The sequence below is a fragment of the Pelecanus crispus genome, chromosome 1, assembly GCF_030463565.1.
Source record: "Pelecanus crispus isolate bPelCri1 chromosome 1, bPelCri1.pri, whole genome shotgun sequence".
NCBI lineage: Eukaryota > Metazoa > Chordata > Aves > Pelecaniformes > Pelecanidae > Pelecanus > Pelecanus crispus.
Window position 1 is genome coordinate 192,971,947 of NC_134643.1, and position 27,379 is coordinate 192,999,325.

The 27,379-nt window shown below is 38.5% G+C and overlaps 1 protein-coding gene across 1 annotated transcript; it reads left to right on the top strand.

Moving 5' to 3' along the window:
* Positions 1-1,578: 1,578 nt before the first annotated feature.
* DNAJC15 (DnaJ heat shock protein family (Hsp40) member C15) lies at positions 1,579-27,379 on the top strand. Its single transcript, XM_075716007.1, has 6 exons — positions 1,579-1,695; positions 8,646-8,697; positions 10,580-10,653; positions 17,481-17,557; positions 22,237-22,307; positions 25,421-27,379. The coding sequence occupies exons 1-6, from the start codon at positions 1,594-1,596 to the stop codon at positions 25,489-25,491; spliced, it is 447 nt and encodes a 148-aa protein (XP_075572122.1). The 5' UTR covers positions 1,579-1,593; the 3' UTR covers positions 25,492-27,379.

Sequence of the window (27,379 nt, forward strand, 5' to 3'; positions counted from 1 at the left end):
ATGGATCATCATACCACTTCCAATGACTTCTGTGCTGTAGAAAGTTAAATTTATACATCTGTCTGAGATTAATAAAATGCTATATACGGTCAACTCACCTTTGTGGTTAATAGCAGCTGTACTTTAAAAAGATACTTGGAGATGAATTAAAGCAGTTGCCTTTCGGCATTATAGGATCGATGAGTATCAATCAGATATACAAATCCATGCTATGTGCTTGGAAGGATGTGTCAGAAGAGCAATTGTTGTTTGAAATAGGAGATAAGAAGAGTAATTCTCTTTGTTGAGTCACACTGCTTAGCAATCTGCAGAAAATTCAATTCCATTGTCAGTACTACCAGGTACAAGAGAAGGAAAACCAGCATAAGGGCAAAAGAAGAGCTGTTACGCTGCTGTACTGAAAAGTGATTGAGCATTTTACATTTTGTGATACAGGGCTAATGGTGATTGACAACTGCATATGAGGTATCACTTGAAGAAGATTTTTAGAAGGGTGAACTATGATCCTAAGTGTCAGCATGTGCAGGAAATCAAAATGTAAATATACTGAAACATAGAATCATAGAATCATCTAGGTTGGAAAAGACCTTTAAGATCATCCAGTAAAAACTAGGATTCATACACAGACACCAACTGAAGTGCAAACATGTAAGAAGTATTTTTAGTGGCGTTGCTTGGGTTTTTTTTTTCCCAGATGAATTTTTCTTTATCCTTTCCTTTACATACATTTTCCCCCTTCTTAAATCCCCTATCCTTTCTTAAGATGACATGAATCATTTAGGATGAGAGGAAATGGCCTGAAGTTGCATCAGGGGAGGTTTAGATTGGATATTAGGAAAAATTTCTTCACGGAAAGGGTTGTCAAGCATTGGAACAGGCTGCCCAGAGAGGTGGTGGAGTCACCATCCCTGGAGGTGTTCCAAAAATAGGTAGACGTGGCACTTTGGGACATGGTTTAGTAGGCATGGTGGTGTTGGGTTGATGGTTGGACTGATGATCTTAGAGGTCCTTTCCAACCTTAATGATTCTATTCTAGTTTTACTTTCATTAAAAAATAATCCAGCCACCAAGCCAGGAAACATGAAATTAATTATTACTCTATCCTTAACCGGTTTAGTGGTGGACTCAGTAGTGTTAGGTTAATGGTTGGACTGGATGATCTTAAAGGTCTTTTCCAACCTAAACGATTCTGTGATCTCTGTGCAGCCGTTCCTTCTCCCAAGTGTTTTCTCTCCTTCTTTTCCTATTTTCTATGCATGAATTATCCCTCATCCTTTCACCTCCCTCCCTGCCCCCCCCCGCCCCTTCCTTTCTTGGTTGGGATTTAGAACAAGCAGCCACCTCCAGCTCCTCAAACCAGTCAGGGGGACAAATGAAGGAAACACCAGTCCCCGCTCTCCGACCCAGCCTTAAGCCACTGGGCTGGGCGGGTGTCCCTCTGGAACCGGCTCCTCCCCCGCCATGAGGGCCCGGCTGGCCTGGCCTGGCCCCTTGGCACGGAAGACTGGCGAGGGGAGGAGCTTCCGCGTCCGTCCTTCCGCCTGGTTTGTCCCTCCGGGCGACCGGTAGCGCCCTCTCCTTCCCGCCTCCATCATGGAAGGAGCCGCGGCCTCCTCCGAGGGCCTGCGCTACGCCGAGTACGCCAGGGTCCCTGCGGGCGCCGGCAAGGGCCAAGCCGAGCTGGACCGAGGGCTGGTGAGCGCGCCGAGGGCTGGGTGGGGACGGGGACGGGGACGGGGAGGCAGCGGCAGCGCGTCCCGCGGGTGGCGGCCGAGGAGAGCAGAGGCCGACAGCCTCCTCCTTCCCCCGCTGCCCGCGGAGCCGGGGCCGCTCCTCCCCTTCAGCCTGGTGCCGCCGAGGGGTGCCCGCCCCCGGGGGGCCCGGCTGGCGGCGGCCCCGACACCGCCCCCCCCCCCCCAGGTCCCCGGGCCGTGTGGCCGCCGCCTGCCCCGCTTCCCAGCCCGCGGGGTACCGTGTGCGAGCTGCAGGGCAGCGGGTCGGGGGCTGGGGCTGCGCGGGGCAGGAGGTCTCCATCTCCCGCGGGGGTGGGCGGGGAGGTCGGGGTGGTGGTGCCCGGGGGAGCAGGGTGGTGCCCGCTCGCCTCAGGCCCTGCGTGGCCCTTCTGGCGCGGGTGGGGCCGCAGCGTGGGCGGCGGGGTACGCGGGAGCGCCTCAGCCCCCGTCTCAAGCGCTGGGCTGCTCCAGCGTTCCCAGGCGTGAGCGGACAAGGCCTAGCGCTTCATTCGCCTGCCGTGAAGAGGTGATACCCGTGAAATTTTCACGTGCTGTGCGAGTTTTTATTGCCTCAGACTGGAGCGTTAATGGCTTTGTAGAGCTCCGTTTCAGAAAAGTAATTCTCACCTGACGCTTCGTCAGGTGGGAGAGGCTGGATGGGCCTCCAAGCAGAGGCAAAATGCCTGTAAAGTTTCTTTTGCCTTACCGTGGTCTAGCGGGCAGGGTGCTGTAACTTTATCCCGCTCCTTCGTTCTGGTCACGTCGACTAGTTCATGGGACAGCGAGTTCTCTTTGGAAAAAAGTAGGGGAAAATACATGGATCACTGCTTATGGATCACTGCTTAAAGCACTGGATGGTGAAGATTTCATGGCTTTAAAATGGCTTTAAATATGTATTTGCCGTACTTCAGTGTGTGCATGCTGTTGCCTCTACAACATTTCATTTTCTTATTTAAAAACATTCAATTTTTAAAATCACAGTTTTCTAAGTTAGTTATTGATTGTTACTACAGTCTAGAACCTTTTTTTTTTTTCCCCAGGAGAGTCTTTCTGTGTGTTTAACAGCAAGCTGTGTAATCCTAAGAAACTGACTCTGAAACTCATTATTGTCACATCCGTGCGCTCTCCCCGTGCAATGCTAGCAGGGAAATTCCTAGTGAATTTTGTGGAGTCTTTGGGTCTTCTTACCTGCCTGAGATAAAAATTGCATCTGGGGTTAGTATGTCTTGCTTTGTTGGTGTGAGTTGTTTTGTCAGGTTCTCCCTAAGGTCCAGTGACCGTGGTAGGTTTTTCGAGGATTGGGTTCTGGATTGCTGCAATTTTCTGTTGAAATGTATTCTTTAGCCAGGCCTTTCAGTGGAGAATACAGTATTTTTCAGGCGTATGTACATTGTAAACTGTTAGCGTATGGTTGGCAGTAGAAGTTATTTCAGAGTTTCTTTAGATGTTATTATGTAGATAGTGGAAAAAGGGACAGTACCCATGCTTACTGGATTCCTGGCTAAGGAATTCAGAGAGGTCAAGTTGCATATAAACAAATTCTAAAATTTTGCCAGAGAGAAGCAGCAAGATCAACTGTGGTGCTGTGCATCTGTTCCTTTGACGTCGTACAGGGTTAAAGAAGCCTCCTTGCCACAGTGGAAGGAAATAGTGGTAGACGGAAGTCTAACAGCAGCATCCATCTCTTGGGGCTGAAAGAGTTCTGTTCAATATCCTACATTGAATCTTGGCTGTGATGTGTCCTGGATGTTAGCTGTAGTCACTTGATCTTGGTCACTTTTACTCTTATAGTTGTTTTACAAATGGTAGAAGCATAAAGAATCTGTTCTTAAAGATATCTGCAAGAGGCCTTTGCTAATTAATACATACTCAAGAAGATTGATTTGAATGCCTTAATGAATCTGTTGCTTGGGTACTGTTTCCTGTGAAAAACTGTCAGAAACTTTAGGCATAGTTTTATATACAAGCCAAAAAGGATGCTGTAAGATAAATGACATAAATCAATGTGAGAACTGGGTAAGGAGAACAGCATCTAGCTGAATTTACTTTTAATTCACTATTGGAAAATAAGTTAAACTTCATAGGAAGGTAAGACTGGAGGGAAAACATTAGATTACAAAATCAAATCTGTAGCAGATAAATTTTGAAGTGGGATTATATTATAAACTATCTGGCTCCATATAGAGTTAATTAGATGGTTTGCTCTGAAACAGCCTTCCAATAAGCTGTAGTACCTACTCTTCTGAGGAATAGAAGCCTTATTCTAGCTTCCATAACAAACAATCATTTGTTTCAGGTCAAGAACTTTTATTTAAGGGAAAAAGTAGTTTCAGAAATATTTTTGTATGTTTGGTTAATATGCTTGTATATCCTACTTCCTAGTGGCATACAACACTTAAAACACCAACAAACCAAACCTCCCTAAAACAAAGTTTTTAGTTAAGCAAGCAATTTGCACTTGTGTACTTATTTCAGTGGAAGTATATACTTCCTATTTTACTGATCCATGATTAAGCGTGGGCTAATAACAAAATGCTATCCAACCCATCAGAACAAATAATTATTTTCTCTATGCTTTCTATTCCATTACACTGTACCTTTCCGAGGCAAAAGACGGTAGAACTCTTGCTGTGTGTGTCTGCAAGCTAGTTGTGAGAAGAGCAAAATATTTTCCATTTGACCAAGAAGGGTGTTTTCACAGGTTGTGTTAGAAGAACCAGTGTATAAAATACAAATCTGATGCAAGCAGGTATGTTTTAACATTCGTAAAGGTGGTTCTTGTAGACTGTGGTCAGAAGTAATAGTGTTGCACTGAAACTTTAAAATTGCGCATTTGAAATTCTTTTTATATTTATAAGCTTAACTTTTTTCTACTTCATAGAAGGAGAAGCTGCAATGCTAGGAATTACAGAAGTCATGGGGTTTTTTTTTTCTTTAGCATGGTTAACTTAGCGGAGACTGTGGATTAGAAATTTGTAGAAAGACTATCTTGTTATTCCCTGTTTCTTCTGCTAAAAAATTAAGGCTGCTGGAAAATTACCTATTCACGTATTAGGCCACAGATCTCTGTATGCTAACAGTATATGATGTATACCTCTAAACATATTCATTAATATGCTTTGTCCTCTATTGTTTGCCAAACATTTTGGTAAGTCAGGTCTTGCAGTTGCCTTTCTAATGTGTGTGTTTTCTTATACAAATTTTTGAAAAGAATTTTAAAAAATCAGGTTTTGCAGATTTAGCAAAATTTTTTTTATTGGTTTCTGTATCTAAGAAGGTTTGTTACTGAAAGCCGAACTACTTAGTAAAAGTACTGAGATCAGCAGAATAGCATAGGGTTGATGACTAACCTTTGGGAGCTGATTCATTGAATAAAGAAAGGGACAGATGTTACTTTTTAATCTTTTATCTCTTTATTTTTCCCTCTTGGATCTTAACAGAACGCTTTCATTTAAAACCTACATCTTAGAAATTTCTTAAAGGTAAATTCTGTCATAATTGAAAGTCAATATTTTTAATTTTTTTTTTTTTTTTTAGTTTTTATGAGTCTGAAATAAAATGCATTTTCAAGCAGTGGGAGCCAAAAACAGTCGTGGTGGTGGTTGTATTAGCATGCTGTCAATGAACTGATCCTTTCCACAATGACAGTGAGTTGCTTTCATTTAATATTGACGTGAAAGGAGTGCATTTAATTAAAGCTTTGCACTTTATACTCTACATTTCAAAAGCACCAGAGTAACCTTGGCTTACTCTTCTAAATAATCAACTGAGTTAAGTGAGCATGGAAAAGGAAACTGGGTCAAGTTGGACTTGAAAGACTTACTGGTTAGTATTTGAAGTTGCCACTAATTTTGTGAGAGAGGCTGTGTCCGTAAAAGACAAACCATGCAATCTGTCTTACATTGATTCAAATTCAGTTTCTATTGCCATGTGTATAGTTAGGCTATATTCACACCATAACAAACATTCAAGGTGCTTTGGTATGACAAGTTATCTATCACTTCTTTGCTATGATGTGGCAAGTGACTCTTCTCTAACCTGCTCATAATGCAAATAAGGTGAGTTACTGTAAACCAGTATTTCTCAGCTTTTCTGGTGGTTGTACCTCACTTCAAAACATGGACAATCTCTCATGCCTCTCTGGCTTGAGCTTTCCATCACTTTTACCAAGTTTTCTGGCTTGTCTTCATATTCCTGTTGATCCTGTGTACTGCTCCTGTTCTACAGCTGCTGCCATGCTTCTTTTTTACTTGCTGTTTTCCAGGCAGCGCTAGCTTTCCACTAACTGCTAGTGCTATCCACTGAGACTGAAATAATGCATCCCAGTGGACATGGCTGACTCTATCAGAGGCCCTCAGGGGTCTGTATGTTGTGTTCCCAGACGACTGTGCAAAAACACCTAAGCTATTTCTGCACTGAACTGACAGAGTCCAGGTATTATTTATTAGCCTGGTCTCTGTGCTTGGCCTTACCTGCGATGAGGTGTCTGCTGCTAATGCCTTGTTGCAGCCTGCATACCTTGTTGTAAACTGCTGATTAAACCACCTTTTTGGTGGCACAGTAAGTGCAACTTAATTTGGACAAGCACAAGCTAATAGAGCACACTGGCCAAAAAAAAAAAAAATTCACACAATGTTGAGCTCCTAACTGACTGTAACCACTTAGTAAAAGATTCTCGCTGTCACTCTGAATGAGTCAAGGAAAGTCTCTTGAATATAAATCCATGGTCACAAACCACAGAACAGAACAACAGAATTTCTATAGGGTTATGATATTTTCAGAAATGTTATGGCTGTTTCTGGTTGATGTCTAAACAGAGGAATTGGGGGAATTTTTTAGAAGGTTTGACTATTGAGAGCCTGGGAAAACCAATTTGTGAGAAGAAATGAAAAGAGTTTTAGCTTTAGTGAGGAGATGAACTGTATGCTTCGCTATTTTATATCTTCTACCATTTAAGGTAACGTACTTATATTTTTTCATGGTCTAAAGATGAAGGGAAATTTTGTGGAACTGAAAGGAACAACAGACATAAAACTGCTACATTATTTTTACATTCAGAAATGAATGCTAATATCAAGACTGAAGACTACACTGAAGTGGAAGAGTTGGGTTACTAAAATGGGATAGGCAGGCAGATTTTTATTGCTAGAACTCCCCAAGTCTTAACTTTGGAGCTCCACTTTCAGTATGTTTAGTGAGTCTCTTTTCTACTAGAAACCACTAGGCAATTGCAGTATTATGTTACGCAGATAGCTTGAATAGCCCCATCTGGGTAGGTGGGAGGTAGGTAGGTACTTGTTAAAATCCATAGGATCCAGGAGCTAGATATTAAGGAATACAGCTTCTTCTAGATGAGCTCAAAGCAGGCTACCACTTTTTCTGTACAGGCAGTGATCACAGCCACTTGCCTTCAGAGCCGAAGCTGTAGGAGCCACTGGTGTGATGGCAGTGCCTACCTCTTGTACAGCTGCCTCTTTGCTGGGAAAATTGTCAACCTGTGTTCTAGCCCCTACTAAGCCAGCTCTAGAAGGCTTTAAACCCAGCATTTCTCAACTCTTACCCTACTCCCTCTCTGTCTAGATGTGAGATTGGGTACAATCAAAGACAGGGATTTTTAGCCCCAGGAATCTTAGTAGCAAAGGCAACTTGGCTCCAGTTATTAGGGCACGTGCACTGAAATTTGGGCTTTAAGTCCTGCTGTCAGGCTTGTTGGTAGAAAATGTATAAACCAGGTTTTGGGTAAATGCAGAAGTCAGTCATATATAGAAGAGATGGTCTGGTGATAAAAGCATTTTCACTGTTGTTATGTTTTGAATTCAAGCTAAACGGGCCTAATCTGATTTCTTATGTTTCCTGGGGAAAAGTTCAAGGCATTATTGAACTATCATATGATAAGACAGGTAGTGCAACAGGTGACTTTATTTAATTTGTTTCAAAGATTACATCTAGGCTTTTCAGAAGTAGAGAGATGCTCCCAATACTTGCAGTGCTCATTACCCTTCTTGAAATCTGGAAACGTGAGAATTCAGTCCCGTCTTCAAGGTTTACTACATATCTTTCAGCAGCTTCTTGTTCAACGTGGAGATACTTATTATTGTCCTTCTTGAGATGCCTGGCTTTCTTCTAGCACTGTGTAGGAAAATACAAATCTGGGGGTTTTGGGGTTAGTCAAAGGTAGGAATTACTGTTGTCTAAATCAAATGTTCAAGTCTGTTGTGTGGGTTTGGTTCTAAGAGCCCAGTTAGACTTAAAGCGAATTTTAGCTGATAATGAACAGTCTGAAATTTGTCATGTCTGCCTATTTACAAATATTTGTGCTATAAGGTAGCATCCAGCCAGTGATTGACACTAAGTAATGAAAAGAGGTCACTGGGCTTCATGTCTTTATTGGGGCTTCCATGAGTCAAAGCATGAAAGGTGGAAGACACTAACGTACATTTGTGGCTATAGTGTCTAAGTTAATATTCAATACCATTTTCAAGCAATGTCATGATGAGATTCCCGGTGAAGGACTTTGCAAAACAGTATTTTTTTTTTTTTTTTTAGCTCTTCATGTTTTTGTGATAAACTGATACTTTCTGTTATGTGCTGTGTTGAATTAGTCTGCACAAATAATTTCAAGAAATCCTGAATAGTTGTCTGCCTTGTGTTTTTATCATTACATACTGTGAGCTGCTTTGTTAGCGTTTGTTCACTGATTTGCTAATGGGTAGTTCCAAGTTAAACCTGATGCGTTGGCATGGGTTAATGGGACTTAACATAAAATCTAACGGAGCCTGTGGCATACAGAACTTACCTTCTTTATTGAAATGTCCACGTCAGACATCAGAAATACTCACTGTTAAAGTAAAAGGTGCATATATTTCAAATGAGAATTTGCATGTTATTCTGATTCCTGTTTTTCTGCTTTAGGCCAGAACTATGATAGCAGTTGGACTTGGTGTTGCAACTGTTGCATTTGCAGGTAAGGTAAATTACCAGCTGAGTGTGGAACTGTCACTTGTAAGCTGATGTTTTCAAAAGGATTAATGAAGTTTTTGTGAATATAAATAGTGGAAAGGTCACTTGAGGGTGCTATGGAGAATTGTGTCTAGTTACAGTTCCTGTCCCTTCAAAATTCTTGACATATTTTCCAAAATTCTTTTTGAAAAGTCACAGTTGGAGAAACTTAATTTATGGGCAGCAGCTAAAAGGCTCCATCTGCTTTTTGTCTGCAGAATCTAATGTGAAAAGTTTACTTTGTTTATTTAATAACATACTGCAAGCTGGAGGCTCTTTAGTACAGAAGAGTGCAACAGTTATCTTGGGATGTGAAGGTGATGCTCAACAAATTCAAATAGAGAAAAATAGAGGGGTTTAGTGGTTACAGTGATTTATCATACTAAACTGTTCCCATAGTACATTGTTTGTTACCAAACTCTTTGCATCTGGACTGTGTGTTCTTCTGAAAAATAGATTCTAGTCTGAACACAGGGCATGGAATTAACATGATTTATACTCTGGGTTACTCAGACTAGATAACAGTGCTGTATTCTGGTTTTGAAATACACAAATCCATTTCCATTATTTTCAGCATATAAAAGCAGCCATGGTCAGCTATGTGCAAATGAATACACCAAGAACAGATGCAATAGATGAAGAAATTGCGCCAAACTTCAGCAGGTGTTTGCTGGGTACAGCTGTGTTGTTTTTTTGATTAGGGGAAGGGAAGACAAGATCTTTGGTGATGTATCTATGTGTTTGTATAGAAGCAGAAGAGGAATGCTCTTAGAATTTCTTCTGCTGGTTGAGGTGAAGAATTGATGGCAGCTAGCGGTAACAGAAAGCATTAAGAAGGTGAGGTAATATATTAGTACATCACAGCGTTTCAGCAGTGATACTCCAACAGTGGTTTTAACTTCTGTGTTAACATAGGCACAGGCTTAGATTACTAAAATAACCTATGGGCACATTGTGTATTTTAAGAATGAAAGCAAGATGCTATTTGAATGAAGTAGAACCACATTTTATAAAAAGTTTTTCCATTGTGTATAATAGTAAGCTACATTGCTAATGAGTAGTTAATCAGAACAGTAAATGGGGAGAGGGGACTTACAGGGAAAGTCCTCCAGTAACAAGGCACAAGTCTTGATTCTAAAGTTGATAGAGCTGCTTTGTACTTCTGAGAACACAATCTAATAGAGTTCCCTCTAGCCTTTCCTAGCTGTAGACGTTCACTGCCGGTGGGGAGTTGAATGGCGCTGAATCCCAGAAGATCCTCTCTTTGTAACAAAATAAAAAATGCATTACTTACAAAATGTATGATTAAGCATACAACATCACAGCAAGAAACGTGTAGTACATAGATTTCTTTTTTTGAAGACATAACCTTTGAACAGTATTTAATAAATAATGTATATCCAAAGCTAATGTTTCATACTGCCCTTTTTCTCAAAGTTCACAAGGCAGGCATCTTCATTTATCATATTGAAATGCATTTATTTATTTTGTGAGCAAATACAATGGATCTTTGCAGTCTATGACTAGGTTTTTAGATAAACTTCTTCCCCTCCCTCCCCCAATAGTACAAAGGTTGAAAAATGTAAACCATAGCAAGTTTACCATGGGACTTTGGCTGGGTAGGATCCAAAAACGGCTGTTGAGGGAACATCTTGAAAAGCAATAAAGTGCAACGGTGCTGTACAGCAAATAAATGAGACAAAAAGAGTAACAAGGAAGGGATTTTTTTTTTTTCTTTAAAAACAAAATTCTTTCTGCTGTAAGGTGATGAACGTAAGTTGGAGACTTGGTTTTTTCCCTTTTAGTGAATGTTGGTTATAATTTCATTTGATGTCAATCTTTTTCAGGTCGTTATGCTTTCCACCTTTGGAAACCCTTGGAGCAGGCAATTACAGAGACAGCAAAGAGGATTTCAACTTCTGTAAGTTTAGAAGTTACTTTATGCTAAAACTATGGTTTTATATTTCAAGTATTTAGAAAGGAGACATTTTATGTTAAATATGGTAAGTGCCACTTAAACCGCGCCCCCCGTATGTTCTGGCATATTATCTGGTATATTTTATGATGAAGCTATATCAAAAGTTGTTTGTGAGTTTGATAAACAGTTCTGATTTTCCTGGTGGAGTTTCATGTTTTGGAACTCTTTGCTAGTAAGTGTATGATAAATTGTTGAAGTGTGCTGTAAGAAAACAGCTAATTCCTAGATACAAAGTGATGACATGCAGTTTCATTTCCAGAAGCTAAAAATGAAAGAATGTAGTCATTTTTCTTGCAGATACAGTGTTAAAAATCAAGAAGACAAATTGATCAACTTCTAGGAAAGGTTGCTATAGAGATAGGGGAGCTTGTTTTCTTGTTCATGAGTTGTCTTTTTTCTTCCCCAGCTAACTGGAACTTTTAATCAACTTTTTCTTCTTTGTTTTGCCCTACATATTTAAAAATATAATAATGAGGTAAAAAATCTGGAGGTAGAGTGTTGTGAGAGGAGCATATGCAGGGAATATTCACAAGCATTTACTTTTTGCTTCAGTGGCTATACTGTCCTCTGGTAAATAATCAAACAGGAATGGAACATTTATTTAAAGTAATTCCCAATGAGGTAGATGTCTGCTTGTAGTAGTGTATTCTTTCAGAGTTCATAGTTTCTGAACACTTATCCACAGTGGAAAGAATACAATTCCCCTCTTGATGCTGATGGGTTAGGGTGTTGAGGGAGTAGTTGTTGCAGATTATTATTTCCTGAAGAATATATTAAATGTAGGTCTTTTAAAAAAAGTGATCATTAGCATTGTACCTGTTAATGTGAGGCCGGTTGCAACATGGAGCCTGTCTACAGTATATAGACAGATGCAAGGGTCCAAATTCGTTTGCCATCTGTACTTTGTGTTCATGTGCTGAAGGTGCAAGCTTGATCAATGCAAGCTTCCAGGGGAGGAAAAGACTCAAAACATGGGCTGTCCTCTTGGGGCTGATCCACGCTTATGCTTAATGGCGATGTATATCAGCCACAAATGGTGCTCCTGGTCAGTTTTTGCTCTCTGTCCCTCTATTGCATTGCTGTTGAGACCAACACTTTTTTTTTTTCTTTTCAAAGGAATTTTTTGAGAGATTCCTAAGTTGACTGCCAAAGCAGCAGAGGGGACTTTAGGTGCTGCAAATTAAATTGCTTTCACATGATAAGGATACAGTCTGACTTGCAGGCTTGCTAGAAATAGCTAGCAATAAGGACATGTGACTTCAGAGTAGGAAGTGCTTTAATCTTCACCCTCCCTCCCCAGCAGTTTTACTCCAGCATTTCTTCTTCTATCCATTTGTAGATATAGGCTAGAGAATCTAAATTCAGACATGTTCACATAAGAAAGCAGGCAGTGACTCTTTTAACACATTGAAATATGACACGCTACTGCACAGAGAGGTGTCTGTTCCTAGGAAACTGTACCCCTCAATTCTGGTATACTGGCTGAGCCAAGCTCATTGCAGGCCTATCTCATTTTTACCACAGTGACTTTCAGAGTCCTGCAGAATTCATGAACAACCATAAAGAGCAACCCAGGAGCTTCTGCATTCTCAGTGTTCCTAGTTGCTGGAGCTGCATCCTCTGTCTGCTTTCACATCCTGCCTTACAACCCAGAACTGTATGTTGATGTCCAGTGGAGTATCTCTCTTCTGCTATTCTATTTCTGAACTTGAAAATACAAGTTTTCAGTGTAAGATGAGATCTGCTGAATACAGTAAAAACTCTCTTCCTGTTTGCCATTAACTGTATGTATTTGTCAGCTTTACATTTATGAGTAGTGATATTATTTTTCTTCCACGATCATAGTCCAAATTTAAGAACCTTTTATAACGCTTAGCCAAGATTATTTGTTCTTTGCTACTCTACAGCTACTACTATCTTGGATTGTATTTTTTCAAAGTTTTTCTTCTCCCCTTAACAATCAATTATTTCCTACTTATAATTTTTCTTTAAAACAATAGAGAAAAATTAGGTACAAAGATCCTGTGTAAGTGCTTATTGTCCAAACTTCTTATTTTAGTGGCTTTACATGATTTTGTTGGGGAATTAGAAGCTGCTGAGTATAATCTGTGGATTAGCACTTTCATCATGTTTCTTTACAGCATATTGCCCTCTAAACTATACTGCCAAAGGAAATCAGGCAGTACTTCCACCTGTGCTTACTGGAAAAAGCATCTCATGACATTTAGTGTCTAGGCTTAGTGTTACTTTGCTGGTTTCCTATAGTGTTTGGAGACGCCTAACTTGGTCACTGTAATTTTCAGTGGTTACTGTAGCCTTCTAGAATCAAACCGTGCCCATCATCACCTCCTTTTTTTGAGAGATTGTGAAGCAGCTGCCTATTTAAAAGCTAGCTTGTTCTCTCTGTAAGCCCCAACTCTTCGTCCCCCCATTTGCAATTCTCTTCTCTCCAATCTGCCCCCCATTAGCAATAGAAATCACAGTTCATGTTGGTTGCAGTCACACAAGGTAACTCAGGTGCTGATTATCCTTTCTTCCTTCTCACTAATAAATGACTTGGGTAAGGTCAAGTTGAGCAATTATGAAGTGATCATCAAAAATGCCTACTTGCTGTATCTTGAGTATTTGACACTTTTTATTTACTTACCTAAATAAATAACATGTACAGTCAACAACTGCACTCATCTTTTAGTCAGAAATAGTAAGTAAAGGCAAGTAAAAGTGTTATGTTTTATTCTGAATTTCTACCTCTCATTTAACTTTAACTTATGGCCCTTAAATATATATTCTTAAATATGAAGTGTAAATGCTGCTGTAATTTAGTCCTGAAGTCTTCTACCATCTTTTTTTCAGTGGAGAAAGACATAGGAGAAAACATTGTAATTTCCCCTCTATGACAAGTCATAATGCTCATTTCCAAAGAAACGCTTTTTTAGTTTTGAGCCTAGTTTTGTTACTGGTGTCACAAATGCTAATGACACTTTTGTTCCTGTGTGTAGTGACAAGACTCTGTTGCCAGTAGGAGGTGCATAGCAGTAAGTAGTCATTTGGCTTTTCTTCCTCAGATAGACCTTAATGCTGCTAATTATAATGTTAATAATTCCTTAAAATGTGAAATAAAAAAAAAGGAAGCATTTCAATAGCATTCATTTTTTTTCTTTGTTGAATCAATGATATTGAAGGTTGAAAGATAGAAGATATTGAAGATAGAAACAGCAATTCTAGGCAAAATGAACTGCCAAAATACTAAAATCCCACAGTCCTGAAAATTCTGTGTTCCAGAAGAAAAGGGTGTCTTCTATAGCACTTCATTAGAGATTTTTGCACTGTGTTTCCCTTACTGGATCTGATTCTGCTCAGACTCATAGAGTTCTGAATTGAGAGGTAAGGGTGGCAACAATCTCTTTTGTCCTTCATTGAAAATAGTTTCCAGAGAATAATGCAATTTGCAGTCCTTTTTATAATATTTTTTCTAATTGAAGTTAAGGAAGTTAAAGTTGATCTTAGCAAATTGTAGATTACATTGTAACACAGCTTCTAAACAGTTTGTTATTGTAGTGTGTTGTGGTTTGGGTGTTGCCCCCACCCCCTTCTGGTGTTTGTTACCTTTTCAGTGGAGGACTGTATTGGTGGTGGAACAACACACAGAGTTTTCAGAAAAATTCAGTACTTCATGTAATATGATGGATGGTCTGAGTTACGGAGTTTTGAATCTTTTACCTGGCATGAAAACAGTGATTATGCTTTCCCTGTGCTATGCCAGGAAAAGTAACTTGAAGATGTCATGGCCCAAATGGATCAATTTTCTTAGCTGACTGCTTTTGTGAAAATTTGCAAGAATGAATAGACATTTGCAGAGCAAGTCCAGCCGTTTTCTTTCCCTCCCCCACCCCTCCCCACCCCAAACCTGTTCATAGCATTTGTTCAGGAAGCAGAATTTGCAACATGCAAGGAAACGAAGTAAATTAAATTATAGCCCTTTCCCTCACCCCAAATAGTATGAAGAAATGGAGAGCTCATTTCGATGATTTTCCCAGTACAGAATTTTTTTGCAAGAGCTGGGGTTAATAAATAAAGTGTCTAGAACTGCCCGCTCATCAAAGAGTTCTCATAACAGAAAAATACCTTGAGTATTGTTTCATTTCGTTGCAGCCATTACTTAGTATTTACAACTAGGAAAAAAATTGCTTTAATTTGAATAGCATGCAAAAGTTGTTTCATTAGGGAACTAGAAATTTGCCAAGATGTTTCCTAAAATGAAGACTCAATGTTTCTTCCCTTTATTTGAACCAATGGGGAAAATGGCTTTTATGTCTAATTTCCTTTTGCTTTAAATTCTGTTTAGGATCAAGATCTTAATTTAAGAATTGATTATTCTCGCTACGTGCTTTGCTTCTGAGAAGAAAATGTTTTTCCTTGATGACCAATTCAACAAACTGCTTTTGCTTATGGCAAAGGCCACAGACAACAGAATTTCTTTTTTCATTCCTCTTGGAAATGAACTGAATCAAGGCTTCCTGAGGTTAGAACCAGTGTCAAGGAAGTAGGCTTTAAAAACATGAAAAAGTATTTCTGAATTTAAGCCTATAGCCATGCCTCCCTGTTCTTTTATTTCAAATAGTATTTTAGATGAAATCTACCAAGAATGGAGATGAGCTGTGTTAGAGATGATTCAAATATTGCTCTTCTCTACATGAATAGTGAACCAGTGTCGTCCTGTATTAGAGTTGTATGCTAGAGTTGAAGGGCAGAGAAGAATTGACCTTTTCAGAAATCCATCTGTACATAAGCTGCTCTGGGAGAAGTTCCGGAAAATCTTTCAGATGACATGAAAGTGTGCTTTTCTCTCTTGGCTGTAGTAATTGTTTGGCATTGTTGCAAATTTCTGCGCAGTTCTGCCTCCTCAAGGGTGTTATCTGGTGGCCATTAAACCATTAACATGGTTTCCTCTCGGAGGTCTGGAGAAGCCCTGTGTGTTCCCTTAGTGTTACGTACTCTAACCTGTAATGTTGGTGTGCACTACTACAGACCTGTTTTGTGTTACCCTGTAGCTATAGCAACGCTTCCTCAACCAATTTTTGTTGTAGGCATGACACGTCCACAGTTGCTTCAGCTTTGGTACCTGCAGTGTTATGGTAGTGGTTATTTCCTGTATGGTTTGGGGTGGGAAGAAGGAAGATAAAATTAGTTTCGGATCATAGCAACACACCAAAAAATCTTTTCTGTAGCTGCGCGTGACTTCAAGGTAGCAACAGGTAAAGTATTTCTGAACCACGCTTTTTGGTGAATGTCACTCCTTAGCTTAATTAAAGTCTTTGCTTAGATATCATGGACAGAGCCTTTTAAATATTTTAATGCTTTTGAAATTACATAAGAGAGAGTTTGTGTAAACATAAGGCAAAATTCCCACTGAATATGAATGGATATATTTAGTGAGAAAAGTGTTTTATTAAGGGCCAGGCACATTTTTACTTGAGGGTAAAAGGAACACTTAAAAATAATCTCAGCTCTCAGGCCAGACTTCCCTTTGATATCAACAAAAGAAGCTTATTTTTCCCTAGTTGATGGCTTTTGCATTGAGGAAAAAAATTCAGTCTTGTTGAGTGATTTCTGTATGCCAGTTCCCAAAGGCAGGCCGTCTTGGAGCTATATCTGCTGCCTCTGGGACTTGCACAGCTTAGACTATTATTTGTGTAGCAATGGGCTAGTCCCTAAGTCGTCTTATAGAAACATTTACATTGAAGAGATCACTGCTAACCATCAGTGGTGGTTCAGTAACTTTTTTTTTTTTAATTTAAAATATATTTATGGTTGACATGTGTATTTTCAACCCATTTCCTGTGACAATTAATTGTTGTAATGATTTACTCTCATCTCCATCTCCTTTTTAATGTTCTTTTCCCAATTGTGTTTTTTCTCACCATCCTAAAACAGGGACTGAAGTCTCGCATGCCAATGAGTTTAAAAAAAAATATCCCCAGATCCTGTATCTAATCATCATCAGTCATCAGTGTCGAGGAAAGGATGTAAAGGCAAAATTAGTTAGGATTTCCCCATATACTCTGCTAGTCTCCAGTGTTCTCCAGTTCAGTGGTTTCCTGAAATAGAGGTGTGGCTTAATGCTAAGCCTTTTTTTTGTTTGTTTCTCTTTGTTTTTCAAGGTTCCTTCAAAGAACTCTAGATACACTTTTTTTTTTTTTTGAAGTAACATTCCTTCATGTGAAAAAATGTACTGGCTTTTCATCAGCATATTATATTTATCTGTTCTTATCCTTCTATTGTGTTTACCTACTTTCTTTGTAGAAATATCTGGACTCCAGAGCGATTGTCCATAATTCCTTGGATGCCAAAGTATTGTGACTTTTGCATTTTCCATTGTGGCGATACCAAAGCTGTTCTAAACAAGTTTCCCCCTTACCCTCCCCTACCCTCCCCAACACACACACTGTAGCACTCTATGCTAGTATGTACTTTGATTCTGGACTCTTTAGCCTGAAGGCAGGATTTTAACAGTTGTAGCTATTAATATCTCTTATTAGCAGTAGAAGATTGTAAAAGCACAGATAGTTATTTTTAAGTCAGTTTTTGTATGTGTTAACACTCAGGAGAAGTCCTTTCATATTATCTGGTTTGTAGTCATTCCGTGCCTTCAAAATAAATTATAGATGAATGTAGTGCTCTGAATAAGGTCATATAAATACGATTTATTTAGGTCCTGGCACCTTGTACATGAAACTAATTATTGCTTGTTTTCCCTTTCTTCTTTTTAGAGTCTTTCATCCTACTACAGAGGAGGATTTGAACAGAAAATGAGTAGGCGAGAAGCTAGTCTTATTTTAGGTGTAAGGTAGGTGTGTTGCATTAATATGTTTTTGTTTGGTAAGTATTGAATGAAGAAAATGCATGTTGCGAGAATGTGGAACACTCTTGCCAAAATCGTAACTTATTTTTTAAAAGACTTCTAATGGCTTATAAACCATCCTAGTATTCTGCTTAAGCTAAAAAGCAAACAGTAAAACGCTAATAAAACATGTGTCTTGTGTTCGGCTTGAAGGCATGGTAACATATTGCAGTGGAGGATTGGTGCTCTAGAAATAGTCAGAATAGCACATACTGTGCTAATTAGTGCGATCACATGGCCTGCTCTCCAAAAAACCCCTTGAGATAAGTAATATTGTAGATTATATTAATAAACAAGGAAAACAAATCAATTTTGCTCATTTTTTTCCATAAGTCAGTAATATTATTTTTTTCTTTCTCCACTCTGATCTGTTTGGGTTTAAAAAGTTGCGGCATATTCCAAACAAAAATACTTGGAGATACTTGTCATCTAGAGTAGGTATAGGAAATAATTTCCAGGCTGAGTATTCAATGGATTTTTTCAGTGGATTTTTTCAAAAATATTTGGATGGCCAATGGTAGCACACACCTTAGTGTTTTCTGTAAAACAGGCAGTGAGTTTGAGGGCTTTCCAGATGAGAGGAGCAGATCTGACGTTAGGTAATAGATTTTTTTATTTACGGTTTAGATCAGTTCTGAATTTTAAGGTTAAAAAAAAAAAAAAAGGAGAATGGCTTTAATTATTCCCAGAAGAAATTATTTCAGATGGTGAAAACTGGGACTTACAAATACCACACTGAACAGGATTTTGTTTACTTCTAACGTAATGGAAATTATGCAGATTTAGCATTCATTTTAAGAAACTGTAAAATAAAACGTTACGTTTATTTGAAATATTTCATGCTTGCGCACTGAAGAAGAGATTTATAGGAATGCTCTTCAGAAATATTTCCTTTGGCCTTTAAGTTTGATAGTGTACTAACATTTTCACTTTATAAGGGCAAATTCAGTGATATTCCAGAGCACCACATGGCAGCTCATTAAAGCGTGTTTACAGTAGGAATGCCTAGCCTGAACACTGCTCATGTACATGTCTGTGAAGTTTCATCACATCTGAAATCGGTCCCCTTTAATATTTAATTTTAATAGCTTGAGTCTGCACTGGGAACAGTGACACTGCTTGTTGTGTTTGGACTGAGTCTTGCAAATATCAAGACTTAATCAGATTGGAGGAAAGTTCTTAATGTTTAAAGGATTGAGCCTTTAATTGTGTAAAAGGCTAACATGTAAACGTGTAAAATGGCTAGCATCTTTATAGGAAATTTTCACATTGTTTAAACGCACTTTTCGAGACAAGTTTTAACTTGCTGCTTACTGTATTTTAGATATATGCATATATATATACACACACATATATATACACACATATAAAATGCCACCAAAAAAAAAAAAAACCCAAGCAAGTGAGTTTTAAAGTGTTACAGAAAATGCCAGGGTATGCACAAATGCACAAACTAGATATGTCTAGGCCCTGATCTTATTATTGTAACACTTGTCCTCTGTGTCATCACTTCCAAGTCGTATTAAATTTTGAGGCAAAGACTTTCTTCATTATTTCAAGTGCTGAGTATGCATGGGCAGTATAAATAATAAATACAAGCCATGATAAAGGTGGGCATTTAATGGTAGCTTTTAAATTTCAAATATATTGGCCCATTACACATTCCAAATGTTATGCTCTAATAATAATCTTGTAAGATTGCATGGGTTTTGTTTGAAATGTGCATTATTTGTATTTAAACTACGTAAAAGGTATCCAAAGGTACAACTTACTGTATTGGAAATACTGGCTAATTTTAAGTTCTAGTGTTCTTGATTTAGTTATGAAGCAGCACTGATTACTGAAATACAGTATAAACATAGCAATAATATTAACAACCATGTACTCTGTAAAAGGAACTGCTGATGGGAGAATGTCTGAGGTGGCATGAGAGGTGAAAATGTTAGGAGAGTTTTCCAAACATTAGACAAAATAGATGCTGGCAAAATATAGCTGTCCTAAGTATAACAGTTTACAACTATCAAATCCCTAATACTGAAGTTAGAAAATATGTCTGAAAATCATGTTAAAATTCTAGATAAAAATGAATAAAATTTTCTATATTGTACTATTTACTGTATGAAACAAGATGCACACTTTTTCTTTCCATAGGAAATATTTAATTGTTTGTTAATATGCATGAGTTAAAAATGTTTAAATCATTATTCTTAAAACATAAATGATGTAACAAAAAAAAATTAGGCTATTACATTAAAAAACAGTACATTGTGTAAGTGTACAAACACAAACATATTTAAGGTTTAATCATTGTGCCTTTTTTTAAAATTTATTTATTTATTTTGTTTTATTTTCAAACACAGCTTACTGCACAGGTATAACATATGATCATAAGACTACTCAAGTTGGGGGGGACCTCAAGAGGTCTCTAGTCCTACCTGCTGCTCAAAGCAGAGCCACCTGCGGGGTCAGAGCAGGTGCTCAGGACTTTATCCAGCGAGCCTTGAAAGACTCCCAGGGATGGGGAATGCACATCCTCTCTGGGCAACCTGTGTCACTGCTGGACTGTCCTTGGGGTGAAAAAGTATTATGTCCAGCCACAGCTCCTTTTCAATTTTTGCCCATTTTCTCACAACGTCCCACCATGCACGACTGGGAGAGCCTGGACCTATATTCTTTATGACCTCCCCGTAGATGCTCAGGGGGCTGTTGTGAGGTCCCCCAGCAGCCCCCTCTTCTGTGGGCTGAACAAGCCCTGCTCCCTCAGCCTCTCCTCAAAGGGTGAGTGCTCCAGCCCCCAACCATCCTGGTGGCCTTTGCTGGACGTGCTGTGGTTGGCCAACGTCTTTCCTGTACAGAGGTCCCAAACCTGGATGCAGCAGCTAGATGTGGTTGGCGGAGTAGAGAACAGCTGCTCCTGTCGACCTGGTGACCACGCTCCCGTGCACGCAGCCCGGGAGGCTGCTGTCCTTCTCTGCTGCCAGGGCACGCTGCTGGCTTTTGTCCTCGCTGTGCCCCAGGTCCCTTTCAGCAGAGCCGCTCCCCAGCGCGGCAGTCCCCAGCCGGTAGCGCTGCGAGGGGCTCTTCCTTCCCCGGCACCGGGCTCTGCATCTGTCCTTGTTGAATTTCCTGAAGGGTTCCTGTCAGCCCATTCCTGCAGCCTCTCCAGGTCCCCCGAATATCAGCTCTGCCCACGTATCGACTGTTCCCATCAAGGTGATAGGCTTCTCAGCCAGTTGGTGAGGTTAGAAAGCAGCATGAAGTTGGTGTGACTTAGGTTGTGAGGCTGTACCAGTTCAATGAAAATGTAATGTTGACATTAAAGGGTTTTTTTGATAGTGATTACGAATCTTTAGAGACCAGTCTGACTGTGGGATAAAGCAACATCTCATAAACTAAGCAAATTCGATGTAAAATACCATTTTCACAGTTGCTTCTCGGAGCAGAACTGCATGATTTTCCATAATATGGAAACTGCAACTTTTCCACAGTTACACTTTGGCCATCTGAGTTTCTAAATGTGATATATCAACTTTCCTTTTTATTATTAAACATATTTACAAATCAAAATGTAGACTATTATTATTTTTAGCTGTCTGATAATAAATTGTTTCATTTTTGTATTTATATAGTTCGAGGCCTTTCACACTCTGTTCATTTCTTACTTTCTGGGTTACTTCCTGTTCCATTGAAGTATTCTTTTCTTACGCAGTTCTATGAACTGTTTCTGCAACATACCCTAACTTCCCTGTGACAGAATAATAATCCGAGGTTGTTTACCTCAGGAGAGTAGTTAGGCATTCAAACTGTATCTACAAAAAAGATTAATTAATTGAATCATCACTGATTAAGAAGTCACCTGAAGTGGAAAACACTGCTTCATTTCTGCATGCTAACAAATTTTGAAAAACTAAACCATCAAGCTGTCCTTTTGCATACAATAGCCTTACTGTGTTGGCATACTGCATCCATAAGTGGTTATTTGTCTGGTAAGGTACATATTTAATTTAGGCCAAGTACATATTTTATGTATCTGTCATTGAAGGAAACAACATTATATAGCACTTGTAAATCAGCATGTCACTGAATGTAACACATTGAACAGCTTTGCAAAAATAACAAATACAGTTTTTTTTTTCAGGCCCCAGCAGAAAGAAGACTTATTTATAGCAGCTATAAAAATATTTACAGTATAACAAAATGTGATAATATTAAATATTTGTTATTTTGTCACTGGTCATATGAATACCTATTTTCTAGGAGGAAAAAATGTGCTTTCTGCATTTAATGATAAGAATAACAAGGTAGATACACCCTAGAGCTGCTGGTTTTTTATTTTTCTTTTTTTTTTCAAAATCGTTTATTTTAAATGAGTGGATGTATTGCATTTTAGAAAAAAATGAAAGATATTTGTATGTTTCCAATAACACAAGCTTATTAAAAATGTCCTTCTCTGTGTGTCTTACATGCCTTTGTTATTGTTACTTCCTCAGAGATGCAGTTTTATGTGTTGTCCACAAGATGGTGAAAATCTCAAGTTTTAATTATTTTTGAAGCCAGTATAAACTGTTAATTTATAGCCTGAGCACAGTGGCATTTATGGTGAGCACTTCAATTTATTTTTGCAGTCCATCTGCTGGCAAGGCCAAAATCAGAACAGCCCATAGAAGAATCATGATTTTGAATCATCCTGATAAAGGTAAATAATTATTACTTTTCTTAACCAGAGCCTGAAAGGAAGAAGCTTAGATGAGATCCTTTAAGTTTACCAATTGTGTAAATAACCACACTGAGTGCAAATGTATGTTGTTTATTTATGGACTTGAGCTTCTGTGTGTCTTCTCTCAGATAAACTAGGCTTTATGAACCACAGTTCTTTCTTTAATGTTGTTTTTTAGACTTGTGCGGCTTCAGTTAAAACTATGAGGTCAGGGACCAGTCTTCCACACTTTAAAAAAAGTTACTTAAAAATAAGAAGAAATTAGGTATAACATTTTTACATTAAACTGACATTCCTGTTTTGAACTGAGATGGACCAGTCACATGTATGAAAGTAACTTTCTGTGGGGAGATATTCTGTAGTCACTAAGTCACATCACTGATGAATTTCAGACTTCCTGGAATTCACTTGGGAAAAGTGTAAAGCTGGGCACTGTTGCTTTACTGGCGAGGTTTTTAATGTAAATTTATCTTACAGAAAGGCTATTATTATAACTTTAACTACACTACAGCTGCTTGAGAAAGAAAGCCCATATGTTCATTGCTGTTTCTACTTTAAAATAGCAGATGGTGAAGAGTTGCACTGTATTTCAGAAGTCAAAAGGGGAAATAGGAGGGTTTTTATATCTTTTTGACAGAATTACAGGGCTCCCTGCCAGCACCCCGTTTTAAGAAAATGAAAAAATAACTGTGACTGCTGACCATGGGGAATGTTTAGTCAATACTTTTCTTTGCTGTCTTCACCCCCCAGTTTAATTCTAAAGTTGTCCTGCTTATTTGATTTCACGCTTCCATTTTTTTACACTTTTTATAATGTATAAGCTGCACAGACATAGAAAAGAAATTCTCTCCTGTATTTTTAATATATTATGATGGTCAGAGGCCTCTTAATCATGAGAGAACCTATTAGGTCAAAATTTTTTGATAATCAACTTCTAAGTGTATTATAGCAGTACTTAGAGATGTGAGCCAGAACCGTGAATCTCTGTGTGGATGTTGAGTAGACCTAAAGAGGCAGTTCCCTTTACGAAGATCGTACATTTTAACGACCCACTCTTACAGCTGTAATGCACCTGCAGCTGGGCACAGTGTAGGTTTGGATGGATGTAGTGAGCCCTCCTGTGTGCTATTAAGATGGAGCATTTTCTCAGTAGGAACACCAGTTGAAGGGATTTGTGCCTCTGTGCTGCCCCTGCAGCTCTTCTGGCATGGCCATAGAAAAAAGCCTTGTGTAATGTCTTCAGCTGCAGAGCTAGGGCCTGGAGTAATCTTGAACATGTGGCATCACAGAGAGCCTTGTTTGCTTATGTATATATCTTGATTTCCTCGGGCTGTGGGTAGCACAGTTGAATATTACTTTTAAAAAAAGTAATATTCAACATTAGAATGCTATTTTAAAATAATATTTTAGCAGATAGAGTTGATAGAAGAAAGGGCAATAATTACAGATTTTTAAAGTTACAGATGTTATCTGAGATCCCAAACATTGAAGAGAATTATTAGAAATAAATAACTAATAAATATATAGAAGTTTTGCATAATAACATCCCCAGTGAGCGCTACTAAAATGGTTGCTTATTAACCTTTACATAGTTCAGTTTAAAAGTGATTTTATATTGATACATTGTATGTTAATTTATCAGTTACTAATTTTATGAAAGAATATTTGCTCACAGAAAAGGAGGAAGAGAGAAGCCTTTTGGACTTACCCTAATTATAAACAAACACTTAGGCAATCATGAGATTGAATTTTTCCCTCATTGGAGGGCTACAAAATTAATACAGCACTTCAGGATGTAAATGTAGTAAAAACACTACCTGTAGAAAATCAACACACGTTTAAAAATTACTTGGGATACATTGTTTATTGCAGGTTTTTAGTCTTTACTGTTTGTTTGAGCCTCCTGTCTATTCTTTCAAAGAAGCAATACTCAATGTAATAAAACCTATTCCTGGCTAAAAAGCCTATTGGTTTAAAAAAAGAAAAAAAAAATTCGTTTTCCAGTAGCCAGTTCTCTACCCTTCCCCTGCCCTGCCTCACTTTCCTCTGGTGTGTCTTACCTATTAAGGCTATGTTTAAACAAAACCAAAACATGAACAAGAGAACTCCATTACTTTTTCCAATTGTTTTATTACACCATGAAATGCCTTTATAATGATTTGGATTCCTGCAAGAATGTCCTAAAGAAGTCTTTAAGCAAGGCTTGCCACATGCGTCTACAGCTAGTTCTGCATGTTTCTTCTATCGTTACCTTTTCTGATTAATTGAATAGAATAGAATGACTGAAATGATGAATGAAAAATTATGATTGAACAGATGCCTTGGAAAAGGCTATTCAGTGCACAGTACTGCTGGAATCATATTTTCATGTAAAAAATATAGGTATATTATAGTAAGTGGTAAGTTACTGGTATAGACCTTGTAATGTTGTTTTTGGTGACTGTAGGCAGATGGTTGGCACTCAAGGGGAGAGTAAAAAAAAAAACAAACACAAAAAGACCACTGAACTGTAATCAGATTGTTAGATGGAGCGTAAAGCAATGACAGTGTTCAGGGCTAGAAGTTAGAAGGCGTACCATGTTTAAATAGCTTTAATGTGATGGTTTCTGGCTGGTAATTCCAGGCACCTAGCACAGGAGAGTCTTGGTGTGTGTGCGTGCATGTGCATGCACTTAATGATTCTTTGTCAAAATTATTTATAAAATTTTACTTCTTAGTTTTTGGGGTGCGTGGAAATAATAGCTATTAGCTTTGGATGAATGTTCAATACAGCTGACCTTGCATACGTTTGCAGCAACATTGCGCTGCAAGTCTAAATCACACCGATGTAAAGTGACTTCAGATTTCAGTCTTCTCTGAGACAAATTGTTCAGTGTTATTCTTCAGTGACTTCAGTTTTGATTAAATTTCTGATGTTTCCTTATCAATTAGTTTACTTTGTATCAATGTCATTTTTTAAGCAGTTGTATGAAAAGAATCTATTTAGGAAGGAGGAGCTAATAAAAGTGAGTAATAAGGGGATGCTGCAAGTGAAGTAGTTTGGTACTTAAACTGATTTGTAAATGGTATTCCTTTCCTCTTTTTCTTCTCAGGTGGATCACCTTACTTAGCAACAAAAATAAATGAAGCAAAAGACTTGTTGGAATCCACTGCCAAAAACTGAAATCTGAAGCTTTGGGTTGTAAGAGAGATTCAGCAGATACATTGTGCAACAGCTTTCATATCTACTTGCTCAGCACAGTTTCTTAACACTGCATTGATTGTTCCTATTTATTGTCATAATTAAAAATTTAAGATTATTTAAAAGCAAACTGAAATCTTTTACAGTTATGTAAAGTTATGTACAGTTACGCTTCTGCAAGGAGCAGGGAGTTGGACTCTGATCCTTATGGGTCCTTTCCAATTCGAGATATTCTGTGTATCAATTTTGGTGTATTTTTACTGAATTATTATCCATTACAAGCTTTGAAAATATTCTCCTACTGTCTGTATTTTATTTTCATAATTAGTTGCTTCTTTCACTGAACTGTTGGAGCTTTATAAAATTTAAAAAATAGTCTTAAATACAGGGTTGGTTTTTTTCATTGATGAAGACTTGACCATTGCCAGAAAATATGTGATAATGTATTGAGTCACAGGAAGTATGGCAGACCCTGTGCAGCAGTTTTCAGCATCACCTTACAATTGAATCTGTTCATTTGTGAAATAGTAGGGTTTATTCATGAGTGCAGTTTGAGAGAACTCGGAACAAAATGGCTAACAGGACTACAGACTGCAGTATCCATTAGCTGTATCTATGGGGCTTGGAGAGACAAAGGAAGAGTCTTGGTTTTGGTTAGTTCTTTTGCATATTAACTGTTTGACCATTTCAGAGATCTTTTGTCTGGACATGCTTTTACTTCAAGTCACAGAGTATGTTTCCTCTGTAGCAGCTGGGGTGGTGCAGGGGTTTTCATGGCAGTGAAGTGGAACTGAAGAAAGTAAGTCCATGTGGCATGGAGTTCAGATGGATTTTATGGGCTGTGGTTGTCTAGGTCAGTCCAGTCATGTCAGCCTGGTGTAGGACTGATATAGCAGGGAACAAACAGGAATGTACCCCTGATGATAGTTGCTTTGCTTGTGGCTGTGGGTGGACTTCCTGGGTTAGTTATCCAGTAATTCTCACATCTCTGCATTATGCTCCATTTCCCAAAGTATCGTATGCACCTCCTTATGTAGCACCCTAGAAAGCTAGTGCTGGCTTCGGGGAATACTGAAGCCATGGATCTCTGACTTTAAAGAGAACATGTTTTAATTGACAGCTGGGAGTAGATGCTATTTGGGGCACTTGGCTGCTGTAAATTCCTACCAGTAAGTTGGCTGCAGATGAATTAACTCTCCTAAGAGGATGATGATGAGATGAGACAGTCTAGTTGATTCATTGTAAGACTGAAAAACTTTCTAGTATCCATTCAAACTCATGTCATTTGAGGTACAACAAACAACTCGCTGAAGTGCTGCAAATATAAAATTTAGAGATCCCATTTCCTAGGTTATTTAGTCAGAGGAAAGTGGCTAAAAGCAGTTAAATAATTAAAGCATCCAACTTCATATTATCCACCAGAACGTGTATTTGTCTGTTCATCCAGTGGCAGATGTCCAGATTATATGGATTTTTCCTTGAAAGGAAGAAAGAATATGAATTTATTTTTTTCATCAGGTTCCTCCCACTTCGTCACAATTCCCTTACTTTCATTAAAGATAAATGAAAAAAGTTTAAGCTGACCTTGAAAGAAAGTACTAACTTTAAGTAATTTAGAGACTTCTTGACAATTAGAGTCGCAGGACATATGACACAACTTGACTGGATAAAACTAAAAAGGCTGCAGGGAAAAACCTGCCCGGGAACAGCCATATGCTATGCGACTACTAGACATAGCAACATTTAACTAATGCTCTAATACAAGAAACTTTAAATTAAAGATAATGGATTTTATTCCTCTTCAGTAGCCTTAACTGTTTTTTGTTGAAGTAGTAGCCATTGATTAATGCACATTTAAGGTTAGTTATTC